This window comes from Pogona vitticeps, chromosome 1 (genome assembly GCF_051106095.1).
Source record: "Pogona vitticeps strain Pit_001003342236 chromosome 1, PviZW2.1, whole genome shotgun sequence".
Lineage (NCBI taxonomy): Eukaryota > Metazoa > Chordata > Lepidosauria > Squamata > Agamidae > Pogona > Pogona vitticeps.
Genome location: NC_135783.1, coordinates 82,023,760 through 82,037,939, shown reverse-complemented (window position 1 = coordinate 82,037,939; position 14,180 = coordinate 82,023,760). Strand labels below are relative to the sequence as shown.

General features: G+C 41.7%; 1 protein-coding gene across 9 annotated transcripts in view; it reads right to left on the bottom strand.

Moving 5' to 3' along the window:
* The window catches only part of AHI1 (Abelson helper integration site 1), a 110,537-nt gene that overhangs the window by 76,117 nt on the left and 20,240 nt on the right, over positions 1–14,180 (bottom strand). For all 9 annotated transcript variants that reach the window (XR_013540611.1, XM_072996452.2, XM_078383334.1 and 6 more), the window contains exons 13-16: positions 13,253–13,482; positions 7,209–7,312; positions 3,393–3,514; positions 2,514–2,644 (exon numbers count right to left, since the gene is read on the bottom strand). Coding sequence is in view for 8 of the 9 variants with exons in the window: in XM_072996452.2 (XP_072852553.2) it covers positions 2,514–2,644; positions 3,393–3,514; positions 7,209–7,312; positions 13,253–13,482 (587 nt within the window). In the remaining variant the exon portion in view is untranslated. The remainder of the gene's footprint in view (positions 1–2,513; positions 2,645–3,392; positions 3,515–7,208; positions 7,313–13,252; positions 13,483–14,180) is intronic.

Genomic DNA, 14,180 nt, shown 5'->3' with positions numbered 1-14,180 from the left:
AACACATTTACACTGTTATACAAACTATATACTCACTGCTGTACATTGTAACCAAGTGTCATTTCTTCAGTGTTGTCACATTTAGTATGAGATATACTAAAATATTTATGAAATGTGAGGGGGTGTACTCACTTCTGTGATACATTGGTAGGTACCAATGCAATGCTATATGCAAGAGCCAACACTGTTTTTACACTGGAACAAGCATAGCATGCTGTATGTGGTTTTTTGTTAACTGTTTTCAAGATGTTCTTATATGAACATAGGATTATTTTTAGCACATTTCTGATTTACTTCAATAAGCGGGGCTAGTGTATCTTGAAACAAACAGTCTCCACCTCTCCTATAATTAATTTTGGGATATTCCTTGCAAGGAACACAACCACAGGGGCCATCCCCTTAACCTCAACAAAGGGGGCAAAACTGAATTCACAGACAGAGACAAGCAGAGTTATCCTTTACCTGTTGAAGCCGGGTACAGTGGTGCCTCGCTTAACGACGTTAATTCGTTCCACCAAAATCGCTGTAGAGCAAAAACCTCATAAAGCGAAATTTAAAAACCCATTGAAATGCATTAAAACCTGGTTCATGCGTTCCAGTAGGCTAAAAACTCACCGTCCAGTGAAGATCCTCCATACGGCGGCCATTTTCGGTGCCTGTATAGCGAGGAAGCTGTCCCTAAGCACAGCGGGGAGCCATTTTGAGCACCTGGTGGCCATTTTGAAACCCCGACGATCAGCTGTTTTGATTGTCGTAATGCGAAGAATTGGTTCCCAAAGCAGGGAACCGATCTTCGCAAAGCAAAAAAAAACCCATTTAGACCATCATTTTGCGATCGCAATTGCGATAGCAAAAACATCGTCGTGAAGCGGATTCGTCGTAATGCGTGGCACGACTGTACTTGGATTTGAGACACTGCTAAACTCATAGTTCATCTTTGATTTATTGGCCTTCCCAGATCTGGACAAAATCATAGTTTTATCTTTCTCAATCTTTTCCATTCCTGTCCATTTCAAACTTTTTACAGCTGCCTTCCTGTACTCCAATTTCATGTTAATCTAAGGGACAGTTCATCTTTGTCTCTTTGGTTTCAGAATTCTATGAAGTTGGTATAAAGTTTGTGTGTATAGGAGCATGTATCTGCTCTACATTGAAGCACTGTAGATGTGGATATACGCAAATGCCAGCACATACTTTTTTCCATCTTACCACTATTTCCTCTTATCACCAAAACAATTTGGTAATACCACTCATTCTCCTGTTAAAATCCTAAGGAACACTGAACAAACTATTCAGTGTTCCTCAGAATATGCTTGTCTTTGAATTAAGTATAAGACTGATCATTTTCTTAAAAGAGAAAATGACATCAATCCAAAATCTTTGGGGAAGCAGAAATAAAGAGGAAAAATGACTGGGATCCATGTATTAAAGCGCTTTAAACCAGCAGTCCCCAACCTTTTTAACCCTGTAGACTGGTTGGAGAAGGCGGGGCACCCTCCCGTTCTCGTGCACATGTACAGAGCACATGCTCTCTCACATGGGTGCATGCGTGAAGGGCAGCGCAGCACTCGTGCACATGCGCGAAGGGTGACGCAGCGCTTGGGGGCACTCGTGTGCATGTGCGAAGGGGCAGGGGAGCGCTCACGCAGGCGCAGTCACAAAAGGGCTGGGCGGGGGAGAGCATGCGGGGGTGGAGGGTGGTCTGTCTCCACGGCCCTGTCCGGCTCAGGACACGGACCGGCACGGGGCCGCAGACCAGGGGTTGGGGACCTCTGCTTTAAACTATACAACCCCCCATGAGTTAAAGATAGATATTTTCAGGGCTTGAACATTTTTAGAATCAGTCAGTCAAAAATTTCACCAGTCAGCATGACCAGACTATAGCCTTGCAATTTATGTTTAAACTTAAATTTAAATTAGGCACTTTCTACAAAACAACGCGTACAAACCCAAAATAAATATACCCTCAGCCTTGGGTTGCTGTATTACCTGCGTGCCTGTGGGGTCACGAAGCTTGTATTTTTGAAAGCCTTTCTTTTGAATGTCTCCAGCAAAAATAAAACTGAAAGCAAAAACACACGGCCTCTTAAGGAGCCATGGTTCCCTCCCACCCCAGGATGTGTCCTCGTTCAGTTGAAATTGGGAGCAGGGAATCTCCATATTCTTCAGCATGGGACCATTCTACATTCTCCTGCAGAACTATATATCTATGTGCTACTCTTATCGCGAGAAGAGGGATGTTTTTCCTTTTGCAATGGGAAGGGGGAGGGGAGGACTGCAGGATCAGAGGGGGGACTAAGGGTAAGGAGGCAAGGAGGGAGGGAAGGAGCTGTGGCTCGTCAAACAGCATTTTTTTTTCACTCGTCACAGATGAGTGGACAAGTGGATTTTTCAAGCCCTGGATATTTTGTATCTATTTGGCATGAGGAGATCTGAAAAGTTTTAGCTAAATAGACTATAAATGCAAAACTTTACTAAATTTCCCAAAAGTTTAAAATAATGAGCGTATGTACCTGTCTCTGCATTCCAGACATATGCTTTGCCATCTTCACTTCCAGAAAAAAGGAATGTCCCACATGGTGTTAAGGTACTGCAAATTTTTTCTCGATAATTTGTTGCACCAATGTATTTCTTTGTGGCCATGCTGAAAAGTATTTTCAAAATGTTTAATGAATATAGCTATTGCTTCTATTATATTATTACATTACCATTTTTGAGAGCTGGATAACTGGAGCTATCACCTGAATGTTCACTTTGACATGAGCTTTAACTCTAGGATCTGGTAAGACAACATTCTTACACTGCTGGAACACCCCTCTCTCCCAGCTGAGACAAAGCAAATACAAAAGTATCAGTTAAGGGAGTAGGATGCTCTGACCGCTGAAATTATTTTGATCAACACAGCTTCAAGGAATCCCTAGAAGCTAGAATTAGGCTACCAAAGTAGAAAACAGAAGAATAGGCATAGCAGTAGGGCCACTCTGAGGCTCCCCTTCTCTTGAAAAAAACTTATAGATCAGAACGGGTTTGTACCAGTTCATCCTTTGGCTAAACAGGTGTTTGACACTTTCCAGCCACTCAGAGGCAGCACCCAGGCTTCCTTGCCCTGTCTCCTCCAGGTGCTGCCTCTCAGTGGACACCTGCAGGGAAGGCACGGTTAGGAACCGCCAAACACCTGTTCAGCTGAAGGATGAACTGGCACAAACCACTAGTTCCGTGGTTCTAACCCTTGTATGAAGTAATTCTACTTCATTGGCTTCTGAAGGATAAACTCCTACTACTTCTGAAAATAACATGGCAATTCAGGCAAAACATAGAAAGAAGAGGGGATATTATAGATTTGTACTTTGGAACAAGATACATGGTAAGTCACTTTGAGATACAGTACTTACATTCGAAGATCCATAATTCTCACAGTACTGTCCCTGGCATGGATCAATAAACGTCTTCCATTTGGATGAACTTCCAAGTGATTGACTGGTGTCATCACTTTAATGTCATCACTTTTTACTTCCTGTAAAACAGCACAGCAGGAAAAGCTACTGAAAACCTGGATTAAATTTAGTACACTCATGAATAGGAAGATCCCTTTCAGATCAGATCAACTGGCTGTTTGGTCAAGCATCCTACCAGATATTTATGGAAAGCCCACAAAACACACTGAGTGTGAAAAACCTGTCACAATATTATTTTCCAGAGACTGGTATTTAATAGTACTCTGCTCTGCTTATGGAGGCTAATTACCGTATTTTTCGCTCCATAAGACGCACCTTTCCATAAGACGCACCAATTTTTTAGGAGAAGAAAACAGGAAAATATAATCTGTTTTCTTAGCTCCATAAGACGCACAGACTTTTCACACCCCTGTTTTGTGGGAAAAAAGTGAGTCTTATGGTGCAAAAAATACAGTATATAGCTCTGCGGGCTAGTAGCCAGTGATAGCCTTATTTAATTATTTGAAGGGTTTAAAAATCATAAAAGCTTTTAAACTTTCTTTCATGGTACACTGGCATCACAAGGAAGTTTACAAAACTACAGAACATGTGAAAATAACTGCACATCCATATCAGGTAAAACCTAAATGTGTCTTCATAGTCATATAGCCTTATCATCCATATATTTCACTAATCTTCCAATCTGCTTATATCCCCTAATTTGTCATTAATTCATTGGCCATTATGACTTTTAGCACCAGTGAATTCCACAGGTAGCACTCAAACATCACAAAAGGTGAAATTCAAGAAAATTCCAGCTTGCATCTGTCCATGTCTGCTCTTTGGCTTGTTCCTCCTCCGACAAGACAAAGGATTCATCTGGGGTTTCTACTTTGCTTAATTATGTTGCTTGTGAGGAGGGAAACACTTGCTTAAGCCATCTGTTTAACCATGACCTGTGTGACTACGTGCATGGAAAACTTTCACCAGATGACCCGGTATTCTAAAATTATGACAGAAGAAATAACTAAAGCTGGAGGAGGAGCTTCGTCTTGGTGAAGCTAGCAGCTCTCGGGAATAGTTCCCGGGGAAAGCTAGAACCACTTCGGTCTGGGACCCTTCCAGAAATGGGGGGGGCAAGGAAGAGTCAGGAGAGACCCTTCTGCAGCAGCTGGTGAGCCACAGAAGTTAGAAGATTGGGCAGCAACTCGATTTGTCTTTCTTCTGGAAATTCACATCAGCACAGACGAAGATGGGCGCCATTTTTGGCAACTAGCCAAAGACAGCTCCGTTCGCCGAGAATAAGAAAACAGAAGCACGGCGAAAGTATACATCAAAGTAAGTGGAAGCCCTTGTTCTATGAAAAACCTCATTAAATGAAGAACAAGTGATTGTGTGCAAATTTATGACCAAATGAGATAAGGAGCGGCATTCCTAGCATTCCAGCTTTACCCAAGCTGAAGGTCGGGTTATTTCGAAAGGAACAGCCAGGCAGAAATAGCTCGTGTCTCCATTAAAGGAGGAAAAATAACTCTTGAAGAATCAACTGACGGGCCTTGAAAAAATAAATTCTGTTGCAAACTGTTCACTTTGGACCCCTTTTCCTCCGTGGTTATATATTTTTAGACTGTGTGGGACTCTGCTTTCCGTGAATAATATATTGCCGGGACTCTGCTGGATCTCCCTGTTCGGGGGAGGAGAAGGAAGTCTTTGGAAGTAAAAGGAAGAAACGGACTGTGAGCTGTGAACTGGGGGCTATGTGGTTTGAACTGAACTGGGATCTTGACAAATGACGTTCTAATAATAGAGTCTTGCCGGGTGAAGGTTAAAACAAACTTGGAGAAGAGAAAAGAAGGAAAAAAAAAAAAGAAGCAACCGGTCTGAAGATATTAGCGACTATAAAGACACTTGAGAGATTTATGTTTTAGATTCCATCTCTTACTTGAATGTACCTGCTATCTTATTGCTAATATGGTATAGTTGTAAGGTGAAATATTAGAAATATTGGATGTGTACTGGGGTAAAGGGGAGAGGGAATTTTAAGTGAAAATAGTGGAACAGAAAATGGAACCTCCCCCTGAGAAAAATACAGATCGGTGGCTAGACTGGAAAACTTCTTTTCAGATGTCACTGTTGCAAAAATTTATGCAGGTAAATTACTATATTAACCAGATGGAAGACGTGATTGGAGGCTCTAGGGGAGGGAAGGTAGCAGAGGTTAAATTACACCAAAAAGAGATCTCAGAACCGGCTGTATTGATGAAGATATCAGATAATATACAAGGGATGGAGGACTACCCAGTAAGAGATGTAGCGATTGAGGTTGAAAAGCAAACTTTGAATGATATTGTTTCCCCTTTTAAAATATGGAAGAAAAAAGAGTCGCAGAAACAAAACAAGCACAGGGAGGAAAGGGGAGGGGAGAGCAGGATTTATATTATTTTGGGTCTACTGAGTGCATTCTCAAGAAAAAAGGAGGGTGAAAGAGGGGATATATTTCACAATTGGCCTTGGTGTTCTGATGCTGTGGGAATAACATAGATTTAAGCTGTATTACACGTATAAGTTGAAAGCTAAAGAGGTTAATACATAGACAAAATAGTCAAAAGAAGAAGAAGAAAAAGAAGAAGAAAGATGAACCTTTATTGGAACATGAATAGATTAGATGTTTATATATTTGATATGTAAGATTGAATGATTATGCATTTGATGTTTTCTTATTCTCAAAACCCTTTTTCCATCCCCCCCCACTGCCCTTTGCCTTTTGTATTCCTTCCCCATTACCCAATAGTTTTGAAAATAAAATTAAAAAATTAAAAAAAGAAGAAGAAATAACTAAAGCTTTCCATATTTATTTCTTTGCTATCATTGCTGCTTATTGCCATTACCACCAATCAGGCCTTCCAGAGTCAGCAGGATCCAGAAGAATATTCAGACTCTATGCCTAATCTTCCAAGAACAGTTTGCTAAAACAATTTAATATACACAAATCCTTTAACCATATTCTGCTCATAGCAATGACTTACTGTGACATGATCTCTTCTGTCTGCTTTGACAAAATAAATTCTGAAGCCAAGAGCTCAACTGAATATAAATGCATTTATTTTTATTACTTATTTGCTGCATTTACAATCTTCCACTACAAGACAGTACTCAAGCAACTTGTTGTTACAACAGCTTACAGACTTTTTAAAAGAATAAAAACAGATAAATACATCAATAACAATATAACTCACAAATTTGTTTTCCCTAAGTTGCATTCAGTGTGATTAGCTGATTAAGGCAATAATCAATTTATTACTATCTAGAATAGATGTTTTGTTGATTTCATTTCCAATATTCTGCAAGTAATAACATCTGAAAGCAAGCATACATTCGATTCCTTATTGCTGCACCCCAGATATTCTGGCTTTAAGTCTAAACCAAATTTTCATAGCCACATAGTAAGATAAGTAAGCAAAAGATTAATCAGGAAGAGGCTGATGCACCAACATGGACTACAAATAAAACATTAAGTATCAGATATAAGTCTAACTTTGTATCAGAGCCAAGTTATATCAATAAGTATATGGAACTTGCTGGATTTATTTAGCAATAATGATTGAACTCAATGCTACTAATCACATAACTACTATTATTAAGGAATTAACTCAAAGCAGGCGTCTATATTCCTACAAACCTACTTAGTCTGAACATCTTGTTATAAAAAAGGCATGTCTTAAAACCTCTATTTCTGATATTAAAATTAAAAACATTAAGAACATATCCATATACCTTATCAATGCCCCAATGTTGGATCAGTGATTGAGAATTTTCTTTGATGTAAGTATTCCAAACAATTATTAGTCCTGTGCTATCACCAGAAAACATGTGATATCCTGGAAAATAATAATTTGTTCACATAACAGGATGAAAAAAGTCCTGACATTCAAATCACACAAACATCTCTTGAACACACAGACTTCTGGAAAAAACAGCTGATTTAAACTTCTTCCTTTTAAATCTTCTATTTCATCAAATACCTCCCCCCCCCCCACAATTTATTTGACAACTCATAATATCCCAAATTCTTTCCAACTCAATCTTGTTTCTTCTCACACTATACAGTATTCTCTCAGCCCTGACAACTACCACATTTGTGTTTGTTCTGGCTATGCTAAGTGTTTCTGTACTCTATTAACTCTCAGATACAAGTATTCCTATAGCTTTTTACAGAAGTCCTAACAAAGTTACTCACAAACTACAACCAGCAGAGCTCCTGAGAGGTGTTATTAAAAAACATCATGTTCCCAAGATATGGGAGCTCTAATTAAAAAAAATATATTTTGCAAAATATCACTATCATTGGTAAAATAGAAAAACACCATGGCGCAATGTCCATGTACAGTGTAAACATAAACCTCATGGTTTTAAGGCTAAATTACTAAAGATGTAGAACCATAAAGCTAAAAAAAGGACTTGGTCCTCTACTCCAACTCTGCACAAAGGGGAGTCTACCACATCCTATTCCATTGTTGAGTAGCTTTATCACAAAGTTTTTCCTAATGTCTAACTAAAGTTCTAATTCTACACCTGCCCTCCAGAACATCAGCAAACAAGTTTAATTCAAATTCTGAATAACAAATCTGAAATATTCGAATATTGTTTTTTCTTCCAGAATCTTTCCTTCTCCAGACATAACATACTCATATCTTCTAGCCATTCTTCATTGGATCTGGGTTCCAGACGCCTCACCATTCTGGTCACTCATCTCTAGACATGCTCTAGTTTGTCAACTTTTTTAAAACGTGGCATTCAAAGCTGCATGCATTATTCCAAATACAAGCTGACAACTACAGAATAAAGTAGAATCTTTATTTCTCATGATTCATACACCCTAAGTTTACATTACCTCTTTTAATTGTTGAATAAAGAGAGGTTAGTTACCTGTAACTCTGATTCTTCAAGTGGTCATCTGTGAATTCACAGTAATGGGTTAATCTGCGCCTGCGCAGAGCTCTCCGGAATATTCTAGAGCTCAAACATGCATTCGCCAGGGACTGACCCCTCCAGTACACGTGGTCTACCTGTCCTGGCGATTGCCTCAGTTCCTAAACAGCCCACCGCTATATAAAATAAACAGATGGGACAGACAGAGGGGAGGACGGGCGGGAGGTGTGAATTCACAGATGACCACTCAAAGAACCAGAGTTACAGGTAAGTAACCTCTCTTTCTTCTTTGTGGTCTCTGTGAATGCACACTAATGGGTGACTAACAAGCTTACCACTCAGGAGGGGGGACATCATGGAAGAACAGAAGACAAAACCACTCGACCGAAGGCAGTATCCAATTTGGTCCGCACATCCAATTGATAGTGGGATGCAAGGTTGATGGAGTGGACCAAGTAGCAGCCTTACAAGTATCAGAGACAGGTATGCCTTTAAGAAAGACCGTAGAAGTAGCCACTGCTCTAGTGGAGTGTGCCTTAATCTCAGTAGGCAACAGTTTCTTTGCAAGTTCATAAACAAGTCGTATGGTGTGGACAATCCAACACGAGATAGTTTGGGGGGGGAGATATGAGTTCCCCTATGTGGGGGATGAGTGGAAAGAAAGAGTCTCTTAGACTTGCATACTCAAGAGGCGTTGGTGGCTGCGAGAAGAAAGTAGGTAAGATGATGGGCTGGCGGATGTGGAAACCAGAAACAACCTTAGGCAGAAAGGAAATATAGAGTGTGACTTTGTCTGGATAAAATTGAAGAAATGGTGGATCCATTCAAAGAGCTGCAAGTTCGGATGCTCTATGGGCCAATGTGATAGCTACTAGAAACAAAACTTTAAACGAGAGCAGCCGCTCAGATGAGGTTGCGAGAGGTTCGAAAGGTGGCAGCATAAGGCGTTGTAGAACAGTATGCAAAGACCACCATGGTGGGGGAACAGTTCTAGTTGGTCATAAATCAGCGACACCTCGTAGAAATTGTTTCAAAGTAGGGTGTTTGAATAACAAGGCAGCATCAGAGTCCCTGGTTTGGTGTGCTATAATTGCTGATAGGTAAACCTTAAGCGTAGATAATGAAAGGTGACAGTGAAAAAGATGAGAAAGGAAAGTCAGTACTGTAGAAAGAGTAGTTGGGTTCGTAGGAAGGTTCTTCTGATGTGCAAATTTAACAAATACAGACCATTTATACTCATAAAGCTGTTGAGTAGAGCAGTGGTTCTTAACCTTTGTTACTCAGGTGTTTTTGAACTGCAACTCCCAGAAACCTCAGCCAGCAGAGCTGATGGTGAAGGCTTCTGGGAGTTGCAGTCCAAAAACATCTGAGTAACAAAGGTTAAGAACCAGTGGAGTAGAGGATTCCTCGCATGAGCCAGAATAGTATTTAGGGAGCGTAGATGCTTCAGGCTGTAAGGTGGTCGTCGGGATGGTAAGTCTGTCCCTGGTGCTGAGTGAGAAGGACGGGTATGAGCGGGAGACGAATGGTGTCGGACGCCATCGACTGAAGCATGGTGAACCATGGCTATCTTGGCCACCATGAGGTTATGAGCATGGCATTGGCGCGATTCTGCCGCAGCTTGATGATGGTTCGTAAGAGAAGAGGAACTGGAGGGAAGAGGTAAAGGAGGTGTGAGGTCCACCTTCCCATGAGAGCATCGCCAAGGGAGTCCAGTCCTATGCCTGCCCTGGACAAATATCAAGCACATTTGGTGTTGTGTGCAGTGGCAAAGACATCTATTTCAGGAAGAGCCCATCCGTCACCGAGCCGGAGGAATATGGAATTGTCGATAGACCATTCGTGCATCTGTGAGTGACGTCTGCTGACAGTTGGGAGGGAATGTGGATCACTGTGGGGAAAACATGGCGGTCTAGGCACCATTCCCAAAACTGAACAGCAAGGTACAGGAACTGTAGTGAGTTTGTTCCACCCTGCTTGTTGATATAGTAAAGCGCTGTGGTATTGTCTAACGTCACCTGTACGGTGTTGCCAGTAATGAGAGGCTCGAAGGCGTGGAATGCTTTGTAGATCGCCAATAATTCCAGATTGTTGATATGAAGAGTCTTCTCGTAAGGAGACCAAGTGGTATGGCCTCTGCAATGTGCACCCCAGGTGATAGGACTGGCATTGGTGGTAATTTGAGTTGTCAGTTGGAGGGGTGCAAAGGATCTGCCGAGAAAGAGGTTGGTTGGAGTAATCCACCATATCAATTAAGCTGCAAGTTCGAGAGTGACCTGTAGGATCTTGGTAGGCAGGTCGGAGAGAGGGTTGAAAAGGGAGAGATACCGTGCCTGTAAGGAGCACATCTTTAATTGGGTGTGCTGTATGACTGTGATGGAGGCAATGAGGTCTAGAAGGTGTTGAGCCTGAAGAGCAGTTACGAATGCATAAGGCTGAAAATATTGGATGAGACAGTGTATCTTGAGTGCTCTTTCTTGAGGGAGGAACACCCATGGGACCCGAGACTCTAGGATGGCACCTATATAGGTGACACTCTGTGAGGGAGTTAGGACGGATTTGTGCATGTTGACCCTGAGGCCCAGATCCACTAGGAGACAAAGAGTGAAAGTGATGTCGCGCTGAGCTTGAGAGCCTGACAAGGATACTAACAGCCAATTGTCGATGTATGGGAACACCAAGATCCCTAGAGTGCGGAGATGGGCTGCCACAGGGGACATGCACTTTGCAAATACCCGCGGTGCAGTGGAGAGGCCGAATGGTAGGCTTTGAATTCGTAAGTGGTGTGGCTGAGAGAATCGTAGGAATTTGCGATGGTCCTGTCTGATTGAGATGTGGAAATAAGCGTTGCTCAAGTCTATGACAGTGAACCAGTCTCCTCCTTGAAGAAGAGGAAGAATATGTTCTAACGTCACCATGTGAAAACGTCTCTGGAGAATAAAGTAGTTCAGGTCCTGAAGGTCGAGGATGGACCGGACACTTCCATCTCTTTTGGGGACAAGGAAATAACAGGAGAAGAAGCCTGGGCCGTTGTCCTATGGGATGACTACCGAAATACCATCCTTTGAGAGGAGTGATTGAATCTCTTGTTCTAGGGTGTTTGATGATGTAGTCAGGACTATCCTGGGAGGTGAGAGGGACAGAAAGTCTATTGCATAACCAATGGATATTATAGTCAGGACCCACGAATCGGTGGTGATGGACACCCAAGATGGAAAATGGACTGCTAGACAGATAGTGGTGAATAGTGAGATATGAAGAGAGCAGATCTGGGTGATAGGGGAGTCAAAGATTGTGGAACAGAAGGCTGAGACTCGATGGAAGATTTCTTTGATTTTTTTGGTTTGGAAGCGACTGGTTTTGGAACGGCTTTTGGTGTCGGGGTGGATTGGGATGTCAATCTCAAGGACTTCGACTGCGGTAATTTTGATTTTGTTTTGGTGGTTGTCAGTAACAGAGAGTTAACAGTAGAAGGTGCCGGGGTGGTTGTGAGGCTTGTACCTCATCCATAGTCGCTGGTGGACGTAGGGATCGCTCCCATAAAAAAGACTTAAATCGCTGCTGACAAAGTTTGATGGCTTGTTTAGTGAATTTTTTACAAAAAGAGCAAGTAATTGGTTGGTGAGATTCCCCGAAGCAAAACAAACAAAAATCGTGGCCATCCATGAGAACCAGTTTGTTAGGGCAAGAAATGCACCTCTTAAACGGTCCTGCATGGGCCATAGAGCGCAGGAAAGGGGGAAAGGGTGGTAGGAAAAAATGGGATCAAGTCTCTTTCAAATCTGACGGATTAAAAGTCTATTCTTCTATAGAATCAATTTGTTTTAATGTTTATTTCACTAGAGAAAAGAACCAAGAAGCGTGAACAGAGAGCTCGTCAACAGATGAGACCTCAGCAGCGGCAAAAAGGAACTGAGGCAATCACCAGGACCACATGTGTTGGGGGGCGGTCCTGGAGAACGGGTGTTTGAGCTCTAGGATATTCCGGAGATTTCTGCACAGGCACAGATTAACCCATTAGTGTGCATTCACAGAGACCATGAAGAAGAACACATGGCTCACATTCAGTACGGGATTAATTATGACATAGGCACTTTTTCATAAGTACTTTTACTTGAAATATGGGGAACCAGATCTCAGAACTGAAATGTAATTTGGACCTGACAAATGCTAAAAATGCTTTTCTGCCCATAACATTATCTGTTCTGACCAATCCCACAGAATTCCATTCATTCAAATTGGAATAAGTTCAGAGGAGGCCAACAAGGATGATCAGAGGGCTGGAAACCAAGCCTTATGAGGAAAGGCTGAAAGAACTGGGCATATTTAGCCTTGAGAAAAGAAGATTAAGGGGTGATATGATAACTCTTTTCAAATATTTGAAAGGCTGTCATACAGAGGAGGAGGCAAGATCTGTTTTCAGTCATCCCAGAGTGCAAGACAGTTAAAGGAAGCCAAATTTTGGTTGAATATCATAAAAAAAAACATCCTAACTGTTAGAGCAGTATGACAGTGCAACCAGTTACCTTGGGAGTTGGTAAGTGCTCCAGCACTGGAGGCATTCAAGAAAAACTTAGACAACCACCCGACAGATATCCTGTGATTTATATTCCTGCATTGAGCAGGGGACTGGACTGATGGCCTTGTAGGCCCCTTCCAACTTCACTTTTCTATGATTCTGATTCATTTTCCCAGGGCATTCAATGTGGGTTTTTCTCCCGATGCTTTTGATGTATATACAAACTCTGTCCCTCTTGAAATTCCAGGGAGCTACAGACAATTCCTTTCTCCATGCTCAATCAATCACATATCACATAGTTAGTGGAAGAATAAGGGGGGAAATGGTTACATACAGGGCTTTCACAGTGAAATGATTTGCAGCAACTTACCTTCTGCATCAAAACATAATGTATTGATAAAACCTCTGTGGCCGTCAAACTCTTGCAGAAGCTGCCCATGTATTTCCTTCACTTTTGCATTCCATACCCTCATCACAGAGTCATAACACCCTGTTACTACAATATATTCAACCACTGGATGGTACTTAGCAGTATAGACGAACGAAGGATGTGGAAAAACTTTCATGGCTGATGTCATTTGAGCCTCAATCTTCCACATTCTAGAAAGAAGCAAGATAGGAATATGTTACCATATTCCAGAATATATGCAATTTCAATAACTATTCATTTATGAGTACACAGAGAAAGGGAGAGAGAGAGGGAGGGAGCGAGAACCGTACCACTCTGAATATACCAGATTTTGACTTCTGTTTGGAACAACAGTTGCCCACACCTGTCTGTATTTGAGGGTATCAGATGTAATCTAGCTTAGCCTGTTAACCATATCTGAAGGATCGCATCATCCCACATGAGCCTTCTTGGCTCTTAAGATCTCCTTGGAAGGCCATTCTCTCAGTTCCACCACCCTCCCCATCTCATTTGATAAGGACATGAGAGTGGGCCTTCTAAGTGGCTGCCCCTGGGCTTTGAAATGTAATGCCCCAAGAAGCCAGATTGCCACCCTCCCTCCTGTCCTTCCATTATCAGTTAAAGACTTTTATTTTCAGGCAAGCTTTTAAGCAGTAAGTGGGGTTCTAGGGGATTCTCTATTTATAAAATTCAGTTTAAAAAAAAACACTCCAGTTTATGAATGTGAGATGTTGTGCTTTTGTACCCATGATTCAAAAAGCCACAAAATGGCCCTATATTGCTGCAAAATATCATGCCCACGTTGCCCGCAGGAAAAAGGATGCAAAGCTTTACATAGCAAAGGGCAGCCTGAACGCTGAAAACACCAATGGCAGTAGTCAAGAGAGTC